Raw genomic sequence first — 24906 nt, 5'->3', positions numbered from 1 at the left:
ATGGTAATTTATAGTGATGCATGAATGGATCCAAAACTTTTGTTAGCAATTTTCTACCCAAAGGAAAATTAACCTAAAAAGGACATTACTATCAGAGTTTGCACAGAGCTTGGGGGATTATTTGAGTGACTTTTTGACAAGCATCAAGTTGTGATTTTTATCTGTAGTTCACAGATAAAACTACCAAAAGTAGTGAATAACCAAGTTGGTTGGCCAGGGAGCCCTCTGTGAAAACATTTCCCCCTGCCTTATTTCCATGTTCATTATCTTCTTTGGTAAACTTTGTCTTATTTATCATTGTATTTCCAATTTCTAACAAAGTGCTTATGAGATATTTGCTGAATGACTGAATGGTAGATGTACAAATACATTGACTTGATTTCTTTGGAAATTGAGTAACAATCAGTTTTGTTTTAGCTTTCACATCCCTTTTTCTTTCGCCTCTTCCAATTGAAATTGAATGTTCCCAGATCTCTGGGCCACAAATTAGGTTACTTTGTAATCTCATTCATTAGGTGTGAATTTTTTTCTAGTTTCATTCTCCTCTTGCCCTTCAAGATATTTTTTCCATAAGCGTTTGTCTGTGCCCATGGCTTTGAACATGTTTAAAATGCTGATGATCCCTACTTGTAAACCTAATAGGTCTTGAGCTCTCATGGGCATTTTAAACTGAACAAGACCAAACTGAACTCATCATATCACCCCAAATTGACTCTTCTCTAGAACTTTCCTTTCTTGTAATGAGTCAAGTGCTCATGTTGGAACCCTAGGAGTAGTCCCTGACCCTTCCTGTCTCTACCACTACTCATCTAATCAACACTGCTGTGTCAGGGGTCATAAGTGGCCACATTTCCTAAACAATAGTTTTGTTTCACTAAGGCAGTGCCTGCCAGCTTTTTGTATTTATTGCTAACCTCCAAATGTACTGAATAGTTACTGTATATGATGTAATGGGAGCAATCAAACATAAACAAGACTAAGCCCTTTCCCTCAAGTAATCTATAAGGAGAAAGAGGTTTGTCATAAACATGTTGAAAACAAGTTAATGTGTGGTAAGTAATCAAAAGCGTTGTGAAATTCTGGAGGTTAATTTTGGCTGTGTGTGAGGCTTCATGGAGATGATTGTGTTTGAACTGAACCTTGAAGGATGATTTCGACCAACATAGTTGACTGTCTCTTTATATGCTACCAGCCTATAAAAAGAGGTATCTAAGATAGGAGTGTCTCCACTTCTTGGTGTTTCAGTTTCATGATAGCCTCGTAGTAAAGAAATGTATTTCACTGGATGACTTTGAAAATTTTTAGCTGACATGTAATTCTGTAATTTGATTTTAGGATTTCGAAAACTCTCAAAACCCAGAAATGAGTCAGCTAATCCTCTTAATATGCAGTCATGTGTCACTTAACAATGGGGATAAGTACTGAGAAATGCATAGTTAGGCAGTTTTGTCACGCGAATATCACAGAGTGTACTTTCTCACACCCAGATGGTATAGCCTACTACACACTTAGGCTATACAGTGTGTAGCCTATTGCTCCTAGTCTACAAGCCTGTGCAGCATGTTACTGTACTAAATACTGTAGGTAGTTGTAGCACAATGGTATTTGTGCATCTAAATCTATCTAAACATAGAAAAAAGTATAAAAATGTGGTTTTATAATATTATGTAACCACCATCGTATATGTGGTTTATCACTGAAATGTTATGTGGTGCATGACAGTACACTTTTTTTTAAGGAAAAAAATCATTCAGTTGCTATGATGTTTTTATTACTTAAATTTGAAGCAATTCCTAGGACAACCAAGTTCAGCTTGTTAAATATTGGTAAATAAAATAAATCTTAGAGGAGGCTTTAGTTCCATATATTTAGAAAATTTGGCTAATAAAGATGAGATCGTGTTTGGGAACAGCTGCCTTTTCTTTGAAAAATATCAACAATAATGACAATAAAAATAACCACCGTGTTCATACGCCAATAACAGTATTATAATATATACTTTTCATTAGCTAGCCTGTTCAGACTTCATAATAGCCCTTATAGTTATTAAAGTAGATATTACAATCCTTATTTTATGTGAGGAAATTAAGTTTCAGAGATACTGTAATCCAGGTCTTATGACCCTAAAGCTTATGCTGTTAACCACTAACATACTCCATTTGGTTTTCTATGATTTGTGTTAATGAAATATATTTATCAAATTTTTCTCTTTAAAAAACACAGTAGTAGTTCTGTCAATGAAAATGATTAGCTCAAAAACATCATTTTCTCCTTTCACCTTCCTTTTCAGGCTAACAAAATTATCAGAAATTTATATCTTTCTTGTACAGTATTTCCTTATTCTCAGCAATAATTGGCTCATATTAATGATCTATACCCACTTGAAAGAATAGCCATTTATTTCATCTCAATTGTCTTTAAATATTTGCTGTCAGATTTGAAACAGTGCTATAAAGGTAATTTCACAAAGTTCCATTAGTCATTCTTTATTCCATTCAGTTTTTGTTTTTACTATTGTATTAAAATCATCTATCATATAACCTACTGAAATAGCTACAGATTTTTTTAGCATTGCAGAAAAATATGTGACTGTTACAAACAAAATCAGGAAGTATGAGAAATGGCAATTTTCTGAAGTTTTGATTTTGAACTTGAAATTGGACCATGAAAAGAAACCCATTGAGTCAGACTAATAACCTCTTCAGGTTTGTTTCTTAAAAATGTTAATTGTTGACTGCTTCATGGTTGGACTCTGGAGAACCTCTTATTATAAATGTTATATCAGGAAAGAAACTCATCTCTTTGAAGATTAATGATGAATTCATTCTCCCCATTTCCGTTTGCCCAAATGAAGACTGGCATTTCATTTCTCATTAAAAGGAAGTCTCACTTAGTGGGTAATGATAGTTTATTTTTTACATACTTGCCAATTATATATTTTAAGTTTTACAAAGTCACCTGAGTTCATATTATCCTAGGAATGTCCTTCCTGCAGGATAATTAATAGATTACATGAAAATGTTTCAATCTGTTCATTTGCAACCTCTTTCTTAGTTTTATTGTTTCCTTACTGTGGAAAGAACAGGGATATACAATTAGGTTTTTGGTAAATGTTTTTGGTAAATATTTTAGAATAACTCTATCATCCTTTTTTGCTTACCTGTTTCCTCAGTCATTTATATAATTTTTATGTGGGAACTTCCTGGGCTTTCTAAGAACTTTCTAAATTTATGTGTTTTTATTTATTTATTTTAGATTGACTTGACCAAACTGGAGCTAGCATTCATTATTATGTTACTGTGCTTGTTGGTTTTAATAGCCTGTAACACTTTGTTTTCCACTATTCTTCATGCTACCTGGTGTGTGTGTGTGTGTGTGTGTGTGTGTGTGTGTGTGTGTGCGTCTGTCTGTAGGTATGTATATTTTGCATTCACCTGTACTTCGTATCCCCAAATCATTTTGCTTTAGAAATTAGAACATAATTCAAGAGTACAGAAAAATATAATTTCTGTGATTCTTTCCTTGACTTTCAGTGTTGCATTTTGCTGCTTATTCTACATAATTCAGGTATTTGGACTTGCAAGATCTTGTTACAGTAGAGAATGATGATCTTACCTTTTTCCAGATAGAAATCGGCCATTCCCCTTATGCTTCTTACTCATTGCCATGTTTATTTCCCACAAATTAAATCCCATAATTATGAAGTCTCCAGAAAGATGTTAACTTTTTTCAAAAATGTTAGCATCAAAGGCCCTCTTCACTCTCTCCCCACTTCTTGAAATTAAAATAAGTATATATTTTAAGCAGTAGTTTTATGTGGCATGCAGAATTGTAGAATTGCACACGCTGTATAAAGAGGATTCACTTAAGAATAGAAGTGACTTTTTTTGGTGGGTGTTCTAGAAGATTTTTTTGCAGGCTTTCTTTCCTTTAATGTGCCACCATTGGCAATTTCGAAGCTGGAAGATGCTCATAAACAGTTTTGCATATTAATTTAGGAGAAAAACTTTTCTCTATTCGTCATTGAATTGTTTTCAACTAGAATTCAAAAATGATTGTTGTTTTTCATTTAGTACCTGTAATCCAATTTAATTTTTACACAAGGTCTTCATTTTACAAATGAAAGGACTGAATCTCCAGACGGTCCATTGACTGGCTTAGGTTGATACAGTCTATGAAATAACAGAGCCAGAGTTTTGGCTGTAAATCCAATTCATATTCAGAGTTTTGGCTGTAAATCCAATTTATATCCAGAATTTTGACTGTAAATTCGGTATTCTCACCACTAGAGTAAAGCTACATTTTGGAAGTTGCCCCCTTAAACTTTATCAAAAACATATGGTTAGTGCCTACATATAATTTTTGGCATTGCATAATGTTGTTTAAAATAGCAGAGTAGGAGCTTATAGTTTTCTATGAAGCTCTTTGTTAGCTGAAAGAAAATAGTTTCTACCTACTTTTCGTTATTTCCTGATCATTCTCTTAGGTAACCAAGGCAAAAAAGTTAAAATCACTTAAAAAGGGATGTTATAATGTGCTGTGCCTACAGAAATTATATTATTATTTATCCTCTATACAAGTTACATCATCAAGTCATGTGTGGGCTGCCATATTTTGAGCATTTGATATGTCTAAAGGCTCCTCCTTTTGTTCCTTCAACTCTATTAACTCCATTATGAACATGATTTTCGAGAACAAATTTGGAACTTTATTGTTCTCTTTTCCTCCATTAAAGTCTTCTTAAAAATACTTTGTTATTTTATTCTGAGTTCCCAGTTACCAGATTCATAACAAACATGTAGGTGTGACTTCATTTCTCTTAGCTCCTGGCTTCAATGTTGAAGACAAAATATTATTAAAACAACAACAATAAAACATAGAGGTTTCTGCTAAGTCCTGTTGTTTTGGTTTAATCAAGATTTCTCTTTCAGTTGTTTTCTTTTTTGTACATTGGTTAGAGATGATCTTTTTGGAATTATAAACCCTTACTTTTAAAGCGCTGCTTTAGGTGGAGTTGGAATATATCTATCAGCATGGCGTGTGTCTTTGGTGTATCTTGGCTGCTTCAGAACCAGATTTTTTCAAAAGCGACTCCGTCCCATGAGACCAGTGGAAATGTGTCCAGACGGGCCGGTGGGATATGGCCAGAGTCTTTGAGAAGGGCTCTCTAGTTAGTGAAGATATACTGGTAGGTAGTGGGAATAATTATCACTTAGTAATATGTTCTCTTCTTTGAGGAGAAAAAAAAAATCCCTCTAAATTTTATAACTGGGTTTTGTTTCCTGATCTGGTAGACTGTTCCAAAATTAAACTATTTGGCTTTTCTTTACAAAACAGGTTTTTGTTCAGATGCTTTTATTTGGGGTAGGAAAAATTGTGTATAATACAGATCTAGAGATGCTTTTTCTCCCACAGGGGTAAAATCAGACTTCTATTGTCAGCTCTGAAATAGGACTAAAACATGTCTATATAGCTGATGTGACAAACAGAAGCCAAAATTTATGGATGCAAGGAACAGTAGTGAAGAGGAAATGCAACATTTATCTATGATCAGTAACTATAGTTACAGTATAATCATTATTTTCAACTCGGATTTATATAAAATGGGGAGATGGTAAAACTTTTTCTGTCATAGTTGATGTGTATTTTTCTGATAAGGATTATGGTCATAGATGGCTATCAGTGTGATCCATTTGCTTTTATAAAAAAGTTGAGATTCATATCATTGCTTTGTTTTCATTCAGCATTACTATATAGTGGCATATGTGCGTTAGTTCTTCCAAATCCTTCAAATGAATTTGCTACTTTCAATGCTGCCAGCAAGTTTTATAAATTTTATTTAAATTTCTGATTGGATGTGAATGGTAGCTCCTGAATGACACACATTTCAATAGGTAAGACTAGAGGTTTGGGGTTAACAAGATAACATTTATATTATATAGATAATTTCTCTTTTAGATATTTTAAAATATAAAAATGTTGCAGAAAAAATTTAAATGCAGAAAAACATAATGAAGAAGATAAAAATCTCCTACATTCCCACTACTTAGAAATAACTACTAATCACACAGTAGTACATATTCTTCTATACCTTTTTCTGTGAATACATACACACACAGAGATGTGTGCTGTTTTCAAAATGAGTATGGAATATTTAAAAAACAATAGACTTGCATATGTAATAATTAGGTTTTAAATTCATACTGGAAAACACACTAAATTCTACAGAAACTCTTATTCAGTCTTATTCTTAACCAAAAGAAAAACTCAGGTATGATTACTATTTGAAAGGCCACAATTGCTAGAGGCCGAAGTATGAAATCACAGATCTTAAAATCACCCAATCTTAACTGTTTTATTGTACATTTTTTTAAGTTTTTTTTTTTAATTTTATTTTTATTATACTTTAAGTTTTAGGGTACATGTGCACAACGCATGGACACAGGAAGGGGAACATCTTTTTTAAGTTTTTAATATAAGCTGGGAAATTTGTTTTTCCTTTGATTCAACCCACTGTTCCTATCACTGACCCCCACTTCCAGAGGGAGGCAGAGGCATCTTTCATCCTTTCCCTCTTCTTGGCAGCCTTCTCTTCAGAGTGACTTCAGTGATCTAAAGAATGTTGGTCCTGCCCTCTGGCATTAGAATGCCGTAAAGATCTCTAAGTCTGCCTGTGCATGGAAGCACTATCTCCATAAAGTTTGAGCATGTCCATTCTCTGTAAGTATGTATTCCTGTCCCTTTCCTGCACTACCTGGACTTTTTGAAAAACTGCTGAAGGATAGTGAATTTCTATCTGCTACTAACTGTAGCAAGCTTGAAATTTCTTTGGAAATATTTATTTAATTTATTAATTTATTATTTTTTAGAGATAGGGTCTCATTCTGTTGCCCAGGCTGGAGTGCAGTGGTGTGATCATAGCTCACTGCAGCCTCGAACTCCTGGGCTCAAGCAATCCTCCTGCTTCAGCCTCCCAAGTAGCTGGGACTACAGGTGTGCACCACCATGCTTGGCTATTTTTTTTTTTTTTTTTTTTTTTTTTTGTAGAAACAGGATCTCATTTTATTGCCCAGGCTGGTCTTGAACTCCTGGCTTTAAGCAGTCCTCCCATCTTGGCCTTCCAAAGTACCGAGATTACAGAGGTGAGCCACTGCACCTAGCCTGTTTATTCAAAAAGTTCATGTAAACATTGCATTCCACTCTGTCATATGTCGTTGTTTTCATAGAAGGATAATTTGCCAAGTCATATTACCATTCACCCTCCCTAAGTTAAACCAGCACTCTAGGAAGATGTCCACATTTGCCCTTGGGTTTTTATGCTTCAATCTCCTAACCCCCAGCCTGTGTACTTGAGGTTGAGAAGTCATGTTAGTCATTCATTCAGTGAATTGCATTACCTAGTGCTCCTAAATGAACAGGATAGGAAAGTCGTCCTTTTCTTAAGGGGTCCTTCATGCTCACCTTTTTATTATCTTCATGATAGGATCACATTTGAGATGCGCATTATTGCCTCGATTATGTCTTCTGATCATCTTAGTGAATGTAAAATCCTGACTTATACTCTTGTATTTGAATATAGAATATAATTCCTAAGACAAAGAATACTTGGGCATCTGGAAGTTTCTGAAGCATTAGGAAATAGATTTATATCCTGGATTTTCTTTATAAAATGAATAAATGTAAGTTCTTGATGTAGTTATTTGTACACTTTTAGAAAATAGAAATACAAAGAAAAAACAATGGTAATCCATCACTCAGACAAAAATCACTATTAACATATTTTTAGGCATTTCCTTTCAGAATTTTTTCTATATAAATACATGAGTGTGAATGTCTGTGGGTGTCTATAGACATGTCTGTGGATATTACAAAATTGGAATCATGTTTTATATTCAGGTTTGTATCCTTTTTTATTTGATATTCTGTGCATATTCTTTGATATCATGAAATATTCTTCAGTTGCGCTCAAAATACTCTCAAGTGTGTGTTCTGTTACTTATGCATGAAATAATTCCTACCTTACAGCTGCATGTGGGGAAGGACGGGGGAACTGTAGGTTGTTGCCCTTGTTATCAGGTGTTTCAGGTTGTTTTCCTGAATCTTTGAGCTCCACGTAGAAGAGGATGCCGTCATAAGCAATGAATGCTATGATTTTACAAATGTTGTATAAGTTTAAAATCTCAGGTTTTCTTTATTATGATAAGTTGTTCATTCACCCGATATTGAGTCAATTACTACCATGTGTCAAGAAATGTGTGAGCAGTAGGGATGGAGTAAGACATAATCCTATCCTTAATGCTGGTGCGGTTGCTGTTGCATGACCCAGTCTCTGTTGAAAGTAACAGTTTGCTTCTTAAAACATAAATGAATTATTTTAATAGGAGAAGAATTTACTGTTCTGATAAGTTTATAAAATGATGCAACTATATCTCACTCTCTGAAATAGAGCTCTGAGAAGTCCTATAGCTAAAAAAGAAAACTAAACAAAAACCCAACTCTATTCAGCTTTATTAAATCAAGCATTTCCAGAACTTTTCTAATCACAGAAAACTTTATCTGAACACATTAAGATGCCCCTGAATTCTCCTAATGAATACAGTAAATTATTTAGCACTACAATGTTTTGTGATGGCTTAGTTCTTCGCTGAAGGCTGAATTGTTACTGGAAATCTATGTGATGATATAAATTATCAGAGGACTTTTTTTCTGACCTTGAGTTAGTCTCAAATAATAGCATGAGGACTATCGATGCCAAAGTGCTATCCTGAGATTTCAGCACTGCTAGGTAATTGCAAAGAGGATTGCAGTGGTGCTTAACTGCTTGCAGATCATTCAATTAGTCTTTGCCTTGAACTTCTGAAAATCTTTATTTCCAAGTTTTATTTGATGTCTGTCATAAGCATCACTTGAAATGCTAAATTAGAGCCACTCTATCTGATAAGATCTAAGTCTCCTTCTCTAAAACTTTTTCTATTAAATTTCCCTGAAATAAATTCTAAGCATACAAGGGCTTTCACTGATAATGACTCCTTATCAAATATTAATATTATTATTAATCTGCTTTTGGCTCCTTTTAGTAACTCTTCTCTCTAGGGCCTTTATGTGCGGTATAGGAAAGCTCCAATATCTAGTGGCAGCTCCATTGAATGAAAGCACATTTTCATCTCAGCTTATTCCTTTGATGCATGTATGTTTTCCAGTCCTGTTTAGCATTTTAGTATAGTATTTTGTTGTCAGGCCATGGGTAAAAATTATTTTGATGTATCTAAGGTAAAATATTAGTAATTTCTTATAATAATGATCAGGGTTTTAAAATGTTATTCTTGGAAGGCAATTTGGCAATATTTTTCAGTAGTCACAAGGTATATAGTGTTTGATCAAACAATTTCACTACTAGGAATGTATCCAGTGGATATCCTCATAAAAAGAATCCCTCATGATAATGTAAAACAATCATCATTTCAGCTTTGTCCTCCTATAAGGCATTCAACAAATGACTGTTGGTACACCCATGCAACTGAATACCAGGCAGCCATTAATAAGTATAAATATATCTGCATGGGAAGACCTTCAGCATGGACCAGTATACTGTATAACAGTAACTGGAAAAATGATGCCAAGTGGTTTATACAGAATATCTTCTTAAAAGTAATAACAGTAACAAAAAGATAATACACACACACATACATACTGTATATCTGTGTATATACGTTTTTGTTTGTTTGTTTTCTGGAACTATGCACAAGAACTCTTGGCTTTGTTTTCCTTGAAAATAGGGACCAATTGGCTTGTAATTTGCTTTTTGCATTTTTCTGTATTGTTTGGAATTTCAAACTAATTGCATTTATTACTATTTTTTGTCAGTGCGAGTTATCTGTATGGTGTGATTTGGGGTCTTTTTTGTAAATGTCAAATGAGACAACATATGTCAAAATGCTAGAGCAGTGCTAATATTGATATTGTTTCAATGTGGTTTTTAAAAATCAGTGCTGTGAAGAAATAATAAGGGCACCAGGGGAGATAAAAGACATATCCTAGAAAGTCAGAGAAGTGCAAGTCAGGGAAAAATATGAGAAAAAGGGTTTGTTTGGGGGATGTGGGAAAGGATGACTGCTTTTAATTTTATTAACTGCACTTTTTTCAAGTTTTGTTCTCTCTGTAAACGTTATTATTTTATACTTGTTTTTTGTTTGTTTTTTATTCTTTGGCTTCTTTATTAGATTACTTCTCTACTCTGTGCTATTCCATTTCCTCCCACTCCCAGCTATTGGTCTGTGTGGTTCTTTGTTCTCTTTTCTGGTAGGGTTGCAGTAGGAGCAGGGCTTTGGGTATTGTTACTAAAGTCAACATCAGCGTCTATCCTGTGCTTATCACTGACCAGCCACGGGGGTGATTGTCCTCCAACAGCCTAATATCTGAACCGCCTCAAATGTGTATTTCTTCTACTCAAGTCAACTGATTCTGACATTCTCTATTTTTGTACTAGGAGACAGTGAATTGCTAGGGTTTTTTTGTTTAAAAAAAATAGTATAAAACTGTTTAAACATGATACCGCATTGATATTATTGGAAAATGCAAAGTATTGCATGATGGCAGAAAGTATTGACGTGCAAGAAATCATTGTGGTTTATTTATTGTCATGGTTATCTAACTTAATTTACCAAGCATAGCTCCCCTAATGTGTAGTTGTGTAATTGAACAGCTGAGGCCCACACAGTTACCCAAAATGACGAATTTCTGTCCAACTAAAATAACAAAAAAGAGCTGTAAAAACACATTTCCCCTGTGATATTGTAAGTTCCTTAATGCTCAAATGCTTCATATCCCACCATTTCTGTGATTTTTCTGATTTGACTAGCTGGAAACCAAGGAAAGCCAAAAAGCTTTGTAGACTGACATGGAAGATTATTGTAAATATTTCCCCATCTAAAAGAGGAAAACTATTCAACTCTGATTCTGGTCCCTATTTTCTCTATCACTAAGTCTAAAGTTGGGGAATGAAATTATACACAGATAAATAGATTATTATAGAAGTTATCTTTGGCCATTCAATTAACTTGTAAAGCTTGATGTCCATGAGCCCACAGCTCCATATGTGAGGCACGGTCAGTTCGGTAACCGAATGGGTTTCATTGGCATGGATTCATTTTCCAATCTGATAAACAAAAGGATGTGACTAATTGATAATGTGTTGATAGCCAGTCTTTAATATTAGTAAAAGTTTATAACTGGAAAAGAAATATTATGTTCAACACCTGTTCAGTGTGAGATAAAAAATGGCATATAGGACCACTATATACATATATACCACTTTTAATATATATATAGTATATAATAAAAAGTGGTGTATGTGTCTGTGTGTGTATATGCGTGTGTGTGTATATATATATTCACACTAAAAGTGGTGTGTATATATATATTCACACTAAAAGTAGTGTGTGTATATATATATTCACACTAAAAGTGGTGTGTATATATATATCACACTAAAAGTGGTGTGTGTATATATATATGTATATACACACACACACACACACACTAAAAGTGATATATATATATAGTGGTCCTATATATACTTCTCATATATATGTGTGTGTATATATACACACACACATACATGCACACACCACTTTGTATGTGACCACAAAGAAATATTAGAATATCAAAAAGACAAGTCTGTCTCAGTATTGCATTTTAGCCTTATCTTTTATTAATGTATGGTGTGCAATAACAAATCACAATAACCAGTGTATATTGAGTGATGTAATATATTATGCTGAAGTTCTTTCATTGCACCATCTCATTTATTCTCGCCTTAATGTTGGCTTTATTTTAAAGCTGCATTTTAAAGCAAAATCTGCCAAAGTTCACCCATGTAGTAAATGACAGAGCTGGGATTGGAAACCAGGCTAGAATTTCCTTGTGTGTGAATCAGTAATCATGGTAAACAAGAGACTGGTCAGGTGAAAATTTTGGTTGGAATAGAAGGAGAGAGAGTCCAGTATGTAAAATGTGATTTTGCTATTTTAGTTGAAAATTGTAGATTTGTAGAATATCAGACACCCATACTTAAATGAGTACAGCCTAATTATTGCTGTTCCATTTTCTTTCAGAAATTTGATACTCAAAATTCACAAATGAGGGCTTCTCCACATTTTTACTTAATTCATAGTTTCTTCACACATTTATAGACAATACACAGTTCAAGCATGTATGGTGCTAAGTTACATATTTTTGAAAAGTTTTTAGGCCGGGCACGGTGGCTCATGCCTGTAATTCCAGCACTTTGGGAGGGCGAGACGGGCAGATCACCTGTGGTCAGAAGTTCGAGACCAGCCTGACCAATATGGAGAAACCCCATCTCTACTAAAAATACAAAATTAGCTGGGCATGGTGGTGCATGCCTGTAATCCCAGCTACTTGGGAGGCTGAGGTAGGAGAATCACTTGAACCCAGGAGGCAGAGGTTGCAGTGAGCCGAGATTGTGCCACTGCACTCTAGCCTGGGCAACAAGAGCAAAACCCCATCTCAAAAAAAAAAAAAAGTGTTTTTATATGTTTTTTCCATTTTATCTTGAAATATTAAATTTAACTTTGTCTTAGTAATTTCACATTGTGTTTATGTAAGTTCAGTTACTTTGCCTTTCAATGATTTGTAGCTCCATATTTATTAGGTTTCTCCAACTTATGTATTCATAAACAGTCTATAAAATTTCCAAGGAATAAATCGAGTTTGTTTGCTTAAACTGGCTTCCTTTTTCTTTAATTACCTGTTCTTCTCTGAGAAAATAGTTTAAGTACATACCTCACATGATTTACTGGGAAATACTTTTTAGTTGAAAAAAATATATAAAATAATTGAATAATTTTTGCTCTTTAATTATAAAAAATTTGAAAGTATTTTAAATGTTACTTGTGAATATTTAGGTGAAAGATGTTCTCATAAAAGATTAATAGTGCCAGCCTGTGGCTAAATATGCCTCTATTAATAATTTTGATATTTAAATATCATAAACATAAACCTGTTTGCCAATTTTTCAAAAACCTTCTGTAAAGAATGGAGCCTTACTTCTTTAAAAATCTGATACCTCCCACATCCTGCTAAAGATGTGTTCAGGATTAGGATATAAGCGTTGGTGGAATAATTTTATTATCAAAATGAAATGAAACTTCTAGAGTGGCAGTGTGGGGAGTGGAAGAGCAACTATATGTTAATGAATTGCTGCATTGAAGCCTAAGCAGTGGCTACATGATAATATTTGAGTTTGTTCTTCTATGAAAGTTTGTTCATTTTCTGTTTCATAAGGGTAGTAAGCTGATAATGTATTAAATTGCCAAGTAATTGCATTTTGAGTCAGCCAATAAATTTTTAATCTTGGATGAATTACATACATTTCCTGAGCTTCACTCTCCATATCTTCTTCTTTTTAATAGCTTTATTGAGATATAATTTACATATCATACATTTGACTCATTTAAAGTATACAATTCAGTGGTTTTTAGTATGTTTACAGAGTTGTGTCACCATCACTACTATCTAATTCCAGAGCTTTTTCATCCTCCAAAAAGAACCCCACTCCTATTAGTAGGCACTCTCCATTACCCTGGAAACCCCTCCATTTCCCAGTCCTATGGGTGACTAGTGTTGTATGTTTTTACTTTACACATTTGCTTATTGTGCAAATTTCACATAAGTAAAATCATACATTATGTGGTGTTTAGTTTCTGACTTCCTTCACTTAGCATAATGTTTTCAAGGTTCATCCATGTTGTAGCATGCATCAGTATTTCATTCTTTTAATGGCTGAGTAATATTCCATTGAGATATATACATGTTGTTTATTCATCAGCTGTAGGACATTTCAGTTGTTTCTACTTTTTGCCCACCATGAATAATTACTGCTGGGAAGATTCATGTACAAGTTGTGTGTGGACATGTGTTTTCAGTTTTGGGGGGTATATATCTTAGAGTGGAATGGCTAGGTCAAATGGTAACTATATTTAACCTTTTGAGAGTCTTCTACACTGTTTTCCAAAGCAGCTACACATTCCTACCAGCAGTGTATAAGGCTTCTTATATCATTACAATAGGAATAATAAAACCTATTTCACCATTCTTCTGAAGATTAAACAAGGCAAACATGTAAAGTGATTAGGGTGGTATTGGCATAGTGAGGATTTAATAAATGTCTCTTTCTTTTCCTTGTCATTATTAGAAACACCCCTTATCCTGATCCAAAATCTTGAGCCACAGGACTCTAACTGAAGAGAAAGAAAATGAATCTACTGCCTCCTCCAAAGCTAGTCCTTCAGACACTAGAAGACAATTATGCCCTCTTTATCAAAGGCCCTACTTAAACCAGTTCAGTGATAATCGATTTTCTTTACATGTTTTTCATAAATAGACCCATGTGTTGTTTCTTACGTAATTATAGAAGTGTTCAAGAGAAACGAAGAGAGTGAGTGGCAGGACCATGGTGTGATGCAGGAGGAAGAGCTCTTGGCTAGAATCTGCTCCCAACTTTCCAACTAACTGTGAATCATTGAATTGTTACTTAATGCCTCTATAAAACAAAGGCTCATATGAGATGATCTCTAGGGTAGTTCCAGCTCTACTTAATATTTGGATTCTACTATAGCCAGAAAAAGAGCTTAATTTCACAAATAGCTAGACTTTTCCCAATGAAATACCCTAACTCTTCATCCTAAGTCCTCTTTTTTCGAAAAAAAAAAAAAAAAAAACAGAAAAGAAAAAAGAAAAAACTATTCCTATTAGGAATTCTTACACTGCTGTAAAGCATTCTGTCAAGTTTTACTATTGAGTTTATTTCGGAAATCATTTGAGAAGATGTCCCTGGCTTCTAACAAAGGGAAGAATCCTGCAATGTTTGGCCTCCGTGGCAGAGTGACCTAGCCTTTCAATATCCCTCTGGTCACACTTTCTTACCCATTTCACTCTGGTTTAATTTCCTCCCAAAACTCTTCAAGAGGAATGTCTCTCCTTTCTTTTGAATTTTACAGTTTCCTGCCCTATGGATACAGACATGATGACTGATCAGGACTATATTTATTTTTGCTGGTCATTTAGATGTGGATTTACGTTATTCCAGGCAACTGGAAATCATACATATTGATCTGTAATTTTGTGCAATGTGAATGGGAATTTTTATAGTTGACATAGGATCTAAAAATTCCTGCACAAGTCTCAGTAGTAAATGAAGAACTTCTCTTTCTTTTCTTTTCTTTTCTTTTTGTGTGTGTGGGTTTTTTTTTTGTTTGTTTGTTTTTTTGTTTTTTTGAGACTAGGTCTCACTCTGTCACCCAGGCTGGAGGCTGGAGTGCAGTGGGGCAATTGTGGCTCACTGCAGCCTCAACTTCTCAGGTTCAGGTGATCCTCCCACCTCAGCCTCCTGAGTAGCTGGGACTACAGGCATGTGTCACTAGGCCCAGCTAATTTTTGTGGGGACAAGTTTCACCATGTTGCCCAGGCTGGCCTCGAACTCCTGGGCTCAAGTGATCCACCCGCCTTGTCCTCCCAAAGTGCTGGGTTTACAGGTGTAAGCCACTGTGCTCAGACCAGGAACTTCTCATGAGAATCTGGTTTACCACAGAAACATAATTAGAAAATAGAGTACTGAAACATTTGCTTTGGAAAGCCTAAGGGTGTGGCTCATTGATTTCTAGATAATGAGTGCAGCAGGCTAAGGAAATGTTTTTATGAGCATTTTGTGATACTTTGGAGTGACTTTGCATTTTTAATATCATGAGCATAGAATTAGTTCCACACATTGCACCTAATTAAAAGTGACATTTGTGTTATAATTTTGTTGTTGAATATTTGACATGAAGCACTTTGACAGTACATTGGGGGTTACCAAGTAGAGCTAAACATAATAAATTTCTGAAAACTAGAAATAGAGCAAAAATATTCCATCTTCGTATGCTAAAGAAAATGATCAGAAACACTTAGACAAACAGTAGTTTCTCAGCACATTACGTCAGGGTGTTCTCTGCATGTGGATCACTTTTAGTTAGGTAATGTTTAAGATGCTTTAGTTAGAGAATGTTCTTATAGAGACAGGCTATCTCCCTGTCCACAGATAAGGCTTTGTGAATCTTTGACCAATTATGTCAGATATCTTGGAATAAATAGCAGGTTATTACTTTGTCTACTATTATCTGGTTTTCAGAAAAAATATTTTTTAGGAAAAAGATATGTGTTAATTTGAAGCATCCCATTTTAAAGCAAAACATTAAAGTATTTTTAGTTAAAAATGTAAAGATGAGAAGAAAACCAATAATCTAATACATAGAATTTTCCTTTCCTGAATAAATACTTAACATTTTTCTCACCTCTTGATGAGCTCTGTGATATAAGTTGTTCTAATGAATGGCGACAACAGCGCCGATTAGCACCCCCATCTCTGGCATTATCATCTCTCTGCAGACTTAGAGCTGTTTCTTCTTTACTATATGTACCTGTAGTACCCACATAGAAGGCACAAAGTTTCATACAGTGTGGAGATAAATCTCTGTGTGAAACAATGCTAATCTTTTCAGTGTTTCTGGACCATTTCATAGTTTTAGTGGAGTACATTTCTTGGCAAAGAAGGCAGCATTTTTAGCTCCTCAGCAGAGAGTTAAAAATGTCTTCTTGGTGGAATGTAGCCATCATTCCCCCTGGAGCATGGTATACAAAAAGCTCCCTTCCTCCACACACACACAAAAAATCTTTCTAGAGGAGAAAGAGTTGAGCCTATTTTATTATATTTGTTCATTAAATTTAAGGCTCCAAAAAAAAGTAGAAATGAAAAGTGTTTATAAAGAAAATCTATTATCTGTCTCAAAAAAAAAATCTCCTGGAAAATTCTTTGGTTTGGGTTTTTTTTTTTTTTAAGCAAGATTGTAAAATTTTCACCGTTGAGAATAAAATGGAACAGTTATGTCAGACTGTCCTTTGCAACAGGGCCACTAACCTGATAGATCAGAGAATTTTAATGTATGTTCAATAAGATCACTCTTGATATTCTTATGGAAAAGATGGGGGAAATGCAAGGAAGAGAAATAATGGTAAATAGTTGAGTGATTTTACCCAAAGACGACAGGGAGCTTTACAAAAACATGCCAGAGGGTTCTGTCTTGGGCCTTGACCTAGCCACTGTTTTTGTCAGTGGCCAGGATAAAACAGACACAGTGCTCATCCCCTCAAATCTAGGCAGACGGGAAATATATTGACTGACAAAAATACCGTAACAAGATCTGAAAAAGTGGGTCAAAAGATGACTCTTAATAGGGATAAATGTAAGGTTTAAGAAAACTTATGGAACAAGTCCAAAAGAGGAAAGAAATTTCTTAGCTATGGAACCTAGGGAGGCTGGGTGCGGTGGCTCAACACCTGTAACCCCAGCACTTTGGGAGGCTAAGGCGCATGGAATCACTTGAGCTCAGGACTTCCAGACCAGCTTGAAAAATGTGGTGAAACCCAGTCTCTACAAAAAATACAAAAATTAGTTGAGCATGGTGGCACAAGCCTGTAGTCCCAGCTACTGGGTAGGCTGAGGTGGGAGGATCACCTGAGCCTGGGAGGTCAAGGCTGCAGTGAGCCGTGATCGCATCACTGAACTCCAGCCTGGGAGACAAACTGGGACCCTGTCTCAAAGAATAAAAAATAAATAAAACTTTAAAAAAGAACCTAGGGAAAGAAGATAGTGAAGAACAGAGATATGACAGAAATTCTTAGCTTTGGTTATACATTCTTTGTGGGTACCTGGAGAGTTTTTAAGAAATTTCAATGCCTGAGCATCACTCCAGCCAATTAAGTTGGAATCTCGGGGGGTGAGGCCCAGGTATTGATACATTTTAAAATCTCCCCATGTGATATTATAGTGCATCCTAAGTAGAAAACCACTGATTTTGTTTATTTTATGGATAGATTTATAAATCCAATAAAGAACTAACAGTATATGACTTCCCATCTCTTAAAAAAAAAAGCTAAATTTTTTATTGATCTGATCACATTTAGAGAAATTTAGGGGAAAAAGGAAGTCTGTACAAGAAGAACAAGACTAAAATGGAGAAATGATTCAAAGTCTTAGAACTCTTCAAGAAATTGTAAATACTTAAAACTCTTAATATAAACACATATATGGCAGTAAACATTTTCAAGGAACAGATCTTAGCATGCATACTTTTACACTCAGGGTTATCAAGGAAAACTGGGGATTACTATTTGGGAATGTCTCCAAAAATATAGACTAGATTGTCTGTAGAGAATCAGAATATGACAGAGACCATCCTGTAAGAAATAGGGGCCTCATTAAAACGAGTCTTGTCCTTTTGGTAGTTTGGAGTTGGACATGTTTATCAAAACTTTTTTTTTTTTTTTTTTAACTTTGTCAACAGAGTTATCTAGAATCTAGAACGCTGGCCTTCCAATCATGGAAAAGCACTGATTTCTGCCAGCTCTTGACCAAACCTTCCCATTTTGCCCCTCCTTATTAGCTAGTTTAGTAAATCTCTTCTTTCTTCTAGTTTCTCTCTTAAAGCACAAATTGCACATCCGTAAACCTGTACTTCCATTGATCTTCTTCAGTCCCCTTGGGCACCCCACCTGCTGACTACCTCTTCCAGCATCTAAGCAGCATTGTACAGAACTTCCCCTTTCCTCCCGTCTTGTGGTAGCGAGGTATCCAGTGCTGACTTGGTGATCACAGAAGAGGGAATAATGTGAGAATAAGCTATTTTCCACATCAATCTCTTTACTCTGTCAGGGGTGAAATGTGTGAATTTATATTTGATTGCATGATTTTCAACCTTGCCCAATCCGAGTTTGCAGGGGAGTCATTTCAAACACTTTTCCTGATACGAAGCCATTCGAATAATAGTTATATTGTCTTGTTAACTTGTCCTCAAGTCAGTGATTGCCTTTTCCTGCGGACGGTTTTGCTGCAATTTTTGATGGAATGTTGAAGTCAGGGCATACACCTAGACGAGGAAGTCAGACAAAGTATGTCTTATGTATACAGATTCAATTTAAACAAATGCATTATTGGGCCCACCCTGGCCGTCTTTATTCACCCTGCCTGTTGATGTGTCTATCTGTGCTTCATAACATGTTTGGATGTTCCTATCCATTAGCAACAAATCTATGCACTGAAAATATCATTTTGGTCCAGTTATGAGTAGGGTGACTATTTTAATAACTGTAAAGCATTACTTATTAAACTGCTTTAGTTCTTTTAATCTTAATTATTATTATTTGGTAGTGTAAAGAAGTAGCCTGGAGAGTATAGCATTCATTGATTGTGGTTTAGGTTTGAGAAAAGAGTTTTTCTCTTCAGATCTAGTATTGGGGAAAGGATGCTCTCCCCTTGAGAAAAAGGACCAGAAACAAGAGCCTTTATTTTAATGAAATATGAGCAGCCTGTGATAGGATGTGACGTGCTGAGAGAGAGCATATGATAGAGGCCAGTGTGGCCATTCAGGGTAGATTCACGCTTAGTTGAAAATGAACATGCATTTTGAGTTCTGTGACCTGTGCTTAAATTGCATCCCTGCTTCCAGCCAGTGTTTCACTAGAAGTCACTACTTTTCTGGATGTTAGTGTCTTTCTCTGCAAAGTGAAATTATTTAACAGAATTACTCAAACCTCTCACTCAAAATCCTCTATGGTATTGTGAATTATAAAGTCTTATCTCATGTATGTACAGTATTATGCCATAGATTTGTATTTTAATAAAATTCAGCAATAATTGAAGTGTCCATTCAAACTTATAAATTTATGGTTCTGTCTGCTTTGTGTTGCTAGTGTCTTTATGTGGAAAATATGAGAATAAAATGAATTCTTAGGACTATGGACAATAAGAACTCTGAAGTACAATTTTTTTGGTGGTAATACTTTCAAGATCCGGAGAACTAAGACACTTTCTCCTCAACTTCTTAGATATTTCAGAATATTAGTGATTGTATAAATTTGACGTAAATTCAGATATAAAACGACACAAAATAAATAATACATTGAGGTGAAATCAGAACAGGGCCCTCAGAACACCCTGAAAACACCAGCCAGTCTAATTTGAATGCCACTGGAGTTACCTTGTTAGTTCTCCAAGAAATATTCAAGAGACTTAGGAAAAATGTACCTGTTTGGCTGACTCTGGCAATCATCTTTTTGTGCCTTAAATTTCTTATGTAAGTTCCCTGCAAAGTTGTATTTTCTCCCCAAGTTTCTAATGATTCTTGCTTTCCTAAATATTGCCTTTCTGGCTTCTTCATCTGCTGAATCATTGTATCTGCCTCTGGGAGACATGTGGTTATTTCCCAAAGGGTTTGCTCCTGACGACAAGTGATTCCCTACATATTAGCAGCTTAGGTGTTTCTGCTGTTTGGCTTCTTTTTAGATAAATCACAGTTTTTGTGAAGGGAGTGTACAGCTAAGCTCAGGTATAGGGAATTTCATGTGGGTGTGCTCAAAGGAATTGGTGGTGTGTTCTAGGCTGGCTTTTGTCTTCATGTTTCAGATGTTAGAGTGCAAAGGTGAGAAAACCGTTCTGCCACCTGCTTTTCTGAGCTGAGCTGTTCCAGCTTTCTTAGGCTCGTGTCTCATATACTCGACTCTGCTTTTGAAGCTTTTGCCACCAGAGCTGTGGTATATTTCAGAGACACGAGGAAGTTTTACAAAGACCAGTTGGAGACAGATGGCTTTCAGATAAAGGAAGCACCGAAAATATTGGCAAAGGAGATTGGCAAATGTCTAGGAGAGTGTGTGTAAGTTCCTAAAAACAGTAAATTACTAGGAGCCCATTGAAGGAACTCAGGGCTACTGATCTGAGATGGCTTTGGTTCATTAAGGTTATATTCCAGAAAGAAGCTGCATTTTACTTGCTGGGTGAGAAAGACGGAAATCTTTATGGAAACAGTTTTAAAATCCACCAGGCATCATTAATTAAAGCTGACAAAAGAAGCAATCAGTCAGAAAGAGAAAAGACCTGGAATTATGCATCAGCGTTGAAAGCAGATGATCTTAATAAAGTAGAAGAGGGTTCCAGGCAGTTGCAAAAAATAGCTGAGTAAAGACTCTGAGATAGTTATTTAACAAAGGTATCAGAAACAAGTATCTGAAAATGTCCAGAGTGCCTCGCCGCATCCATTATGTGATTGTCAGGTTGAAGTTCCTAGTTAGTACGGGAGCCAGTGGCAGTGTCCCTGACCTGCCAGATCATACAAGGTTTTGAAGTGAGAAATATGGTGAATGAGACAGGTAGGTGTGCTGCTTATTACAGATGTGGGTGGCTTTCAGATAAAGGAAACATTGAAAATATGCTCAAAGCTTTTCACTCTCAGACCAAGAGACTTAACCTTTTACCTGTCACAGGAACAGAATCTCAAATTGTTATGTATATAACACATCTGTCCTTTGCAAAGAGAATATATTTGTTCCTTATAAACTGATTCTGTCAAGACACAGTTGAGTACTTTTCAGTTTAGGCTCTTGGATATGCACTATCACTCATTTTGATGCATTATATTTTATGGTACTTTTTAGTGTTCTTCTAACTTTGTATAAAAAAATTCTCCCATATTTTAACATAGAATAAATGTCATCAACATTTTTTGTTAGTAGCATTAAGGCCAATCCAATTCTCTTTTTTTAAAGGTGATGCATATTCATAAATTCCTTGTTGTTTTAGGTCTGAATAACATAAGTAAGGCTTCTCACTTTCACTGCATTATTTGCAGACCCTCAAGCATGACCCCCGTGTCTTCACACAGGTTTAACTCCAATGAAATAATTGGGAGCCTCGTAAATCTGGCTGATGTTAATAACTTTCTTCTGTTATTATTTCCGTAAATTATCCATTGCTATGTGGTAGATATTTTTACTTGAGCTTATTGTTTTCTGTTTCCCTTTCTCTCATCTAGTCATCCAAAATAATATTGCAAGCTCACAAGAAAAAGTAACCTCTGTTTTCATCTCTTCTGCTCCCAAAGGTCAGAACCAGTCTCTCTCTCCCTTGTGCTCTGGCTGAATTTTCTCAGTACTGCTGTTACTACATACAACCATTATATATGAGGTCATAATCAGCTGGTGTTTGCCTGTTTCTTCCTCTAGATTGTGAATGCCTTTGGGGTCTGGAGGGGTGCCTAATTATTACTTATCACAGTAACCTAAGGTGTACCAGACACATATTAGGACCCACCCTAAGAGATGTTGGCATGTACCTTCTGTAAATGGAATTATGGAGTATCTGGGCTGCTAGCAAATCTCATTTTCTTGAGTTACTTTGATGGCAATATGAGATTACTGTGGAAGAAGCTAGTTCCAAATGAAAGAACATGACAGGAGAGAGTACACTTTCATTTCCCAGTAACTTCCATCTGTACTTGCAGGATGCCGATTCAGAGATTTTTGTGCACAAAACATCACAACTTCCCTGGGCAATTTTTATATATGGGAAATAATAACAGCCAACATTTTTTGTTCATGCTATGTGCTAGATAGCTGAAGGCACTTTCCATCCTCACCCCTTTTATTCCTTACGATAACCGTATGAAAAAGATTGTATATTATTCTACATATTAGAATAGAAAGAGACAGGTTAACTAACTTACCCAAGAACATTTGTGAAATGGCACAACAGACCCGTGATTGTGCCTGTTCCTGATTCAGGCCACGTCTTCTCTCTACTACACTACCGCCCACTGCATTTCGCTGATTCGCTCTCAGACTTAAATGGTTTCTGGCGGGATATACCAGACTAGGAACAGTGAGGACCCAAGGATAAGGCAGACATGAAGGAGGGGTTGTTTGCTTTAATAAGCAGAGCCTAGAATCTTCAAGAATATTCTCTCAAAGGAAATCAGGAGGCCCTAACTGTAATTCTTTTCCTGTCATTTTCACCTTCCCCACGAGGCTCCATCCCTTCATGTTCCTCTTCCAGTACTCTAAGGAGACACTGATGATCATTTTATCCTATGACTTAAAGGGTGACATGAAGGGGGAATCCCCTTTTATGGTTCCATTAACACAGCAGAGACCACTGGAACTTGCTAAATACCAAGGGAGAGCAAAAGGGATACAAACACAATTTTAGAACATATTAGCAACCTAATCTATAAATTCCAGGCTTCTGTTCTACCTGACTTCATCTTCTGCCAGAACTGGCAGAGCCTTTGACTTCTCCTCATTTCCTTCAACATCCATACATTAGCACAGTAATCCTAATGGTTTTCTCCATTATGAGGGCAACTTTTACTTAGTATAGGACAACATTTATTATACACAGGAATTCTTAGGCCCCTTTCAATTACCATACCCATCATTTCTACCCATTTCTGGTATCCACAGTTTAGCTCTAACTTTGCACATGTTTAGCTTCTATGGAGAGGGTGCTGTATTATTGCCCTCTGCCCAGGAGCTCCTTCTGAGTATGACAAACCATGGTTAAAGTCAAGGTAGAGAGACTTAAGGCTGTCTTACAGGCCCAACTTCCTAAGAAATATGCCCCTTCCTTAGATTGACTCCAGGAATGGAGACCCACCAATGTTTGGCCTTTTGGCCAGAAGAATAGAAAAGTCCCAGCTATAGTTGATAGTTGAAGACTCAGGCAGGCAACTAAGCATATGGTCCAGGCTCAAGGGAGAGAGGAGCAGTAAGAAGAATCCTATTCAGTGTTAGAGAGCAGTCAAACAATAAATTAAGGTTAACCAGACCTAGCAGCAGGAAGCAAAGATCTAGTGTTGGAGATTGCGATTTGGAAGTCAGGTGCCAATCCCTGAGTAGGCTTTCATAAGCCAGGACTTGAGTCTTAGAGGAACTTGGGTACAGGACCAAAGCAAGACTAGCAGCTAAGACTGAGTTGATTTTGGCTGATGAGGGTCAAGAATGAATGGTGCCAGAGCCTGCTATGGGACCATCCTATTGATGATCACAGTGCCTCATATGTAGGGAATTATCAGGATACAGTTAGAAGACATCATCAAAATTCCAATTGGCGGTTGCAGTCTCATTCGTTATTATAGTGTCATTGCTGGTTAGTTCGGTTAGGTGAATGGTGTCAGGACAGGGTGTATTTCCTCCCTCTGTGGGATCAGGGTAGGAGGGAGGTAGTTTGAAAAACCATTGATTGGTGTTGTAATATAATTTTCTTACTCATGGGGAAAATAGGCCCATTGTTTTTACAGTGTAAATTATAGAAACTAATGCTTGACGAGGTATTTTTGACTAATGATAGGAAATAGAGTGACTCATTCCAAGAAAGTGAGTGAATCAATCTCTTAGGGAAGATGAGCTATGTTTCCCCAAAGGGGGCGCTGGTGGCTTGACTCCTGACTGGATTTTTTTTTGCCGGCTCTCACAGGCATTTTACTTCCCTGGTTAGATACAGGATAAGAAGGATGTCCTCTGAGAAGAAAACCCCACGGCAGGTATCTTCCACTAATTGGGAGGACAGTTGATTCAGGCCTTTTAATATAGGTGGACCTCCAAATTCTGTCACATGTGTGACATTTATTTTAAAAATGACATGCTGAATTAAATCAGCTACGGAGACCTGGCTTTCCCTGCCTAGGGTGCTTATAATATAGATTCACCTTTGGTCACACAGAACTTGGTTGGATAGATTGAAGAGGGAACTGTTTAATAATCTCATTGTACATACCTTCACCCATATCATCCCATCTCCCAAGGGGAGTGACTCTTGAAGTTAGAGTGGAAGGACTGATTGTGTGGAGACCTAAGAAGGATTTATTCTTAGATGAGTAGCCGAGACTGAGTTGACATTTGCTGATAAGGACCAAATATGGTCAAAGCCTCCTATAGGGTTAGCCTGTGAATGGGATCACAGTGCCTCAAATGCAGATAATTTGAAATATATACAACGATGAGACAGGCACATAATTAAAATTA

The 24906-nt window shown here is 36.0% G+C and overlaps 1 protein-coding gene across 1 annotated transcript in view; it reads right to left on the bottom strand.

The window, feature by feature from the left end:
* LOC116480680 (ribosomal L1 domain-containing protein 1-like) overlaps nucleotides 1-23202 on the bottom strand; it is a 59518-nt gene extending 36316 nt beyond the window's left edge. Inside the window, exons 1-4 of the mRNA XM_058437014.1 lie at nucleotides 23138-23202; nucleotides 22611-22756; nucleotides 16353-16478; nucleotides 8019-8145 (exon numbers count right to left, since the gene is read on the bottom strand). Coding sequence (XP_058292997.1) covers nucleotides 8019-8145; nucleotides 16353-16478; nucleotides 22611-22756; nucleotides 23138-23202 — 464 coding nt within the window. The remainder of the gene's footprint in view (nucleotides 1-8018; nucleotides 8146-16352; nucleotides 16479-22610; nucleotides 22757-23137) is intronic.
* Between the last annotated feature and the right edge of the window lie 1704 nt (nucleotides 23203-24906).

Source organism: Hylobates moloch, unplaced genomic scaffold, assembly GCF_009828535.3.
Source record: "Hylobates moloch isolate HMO894 unplaced genomic scaffold, HMol_V3 SCAFFOLD_3, whole genome shotgun sequence".
Taxonomy (NCBI): domain Eukaryota; kingdom Metazoa; phylum Chordata; class Mammalia; order Primates; family Hylobatidae; genus Hylobates; species Hylobates moloch.
This window is presented reverse-complemented; position numbering and strand designations above follow the sequence as displayed.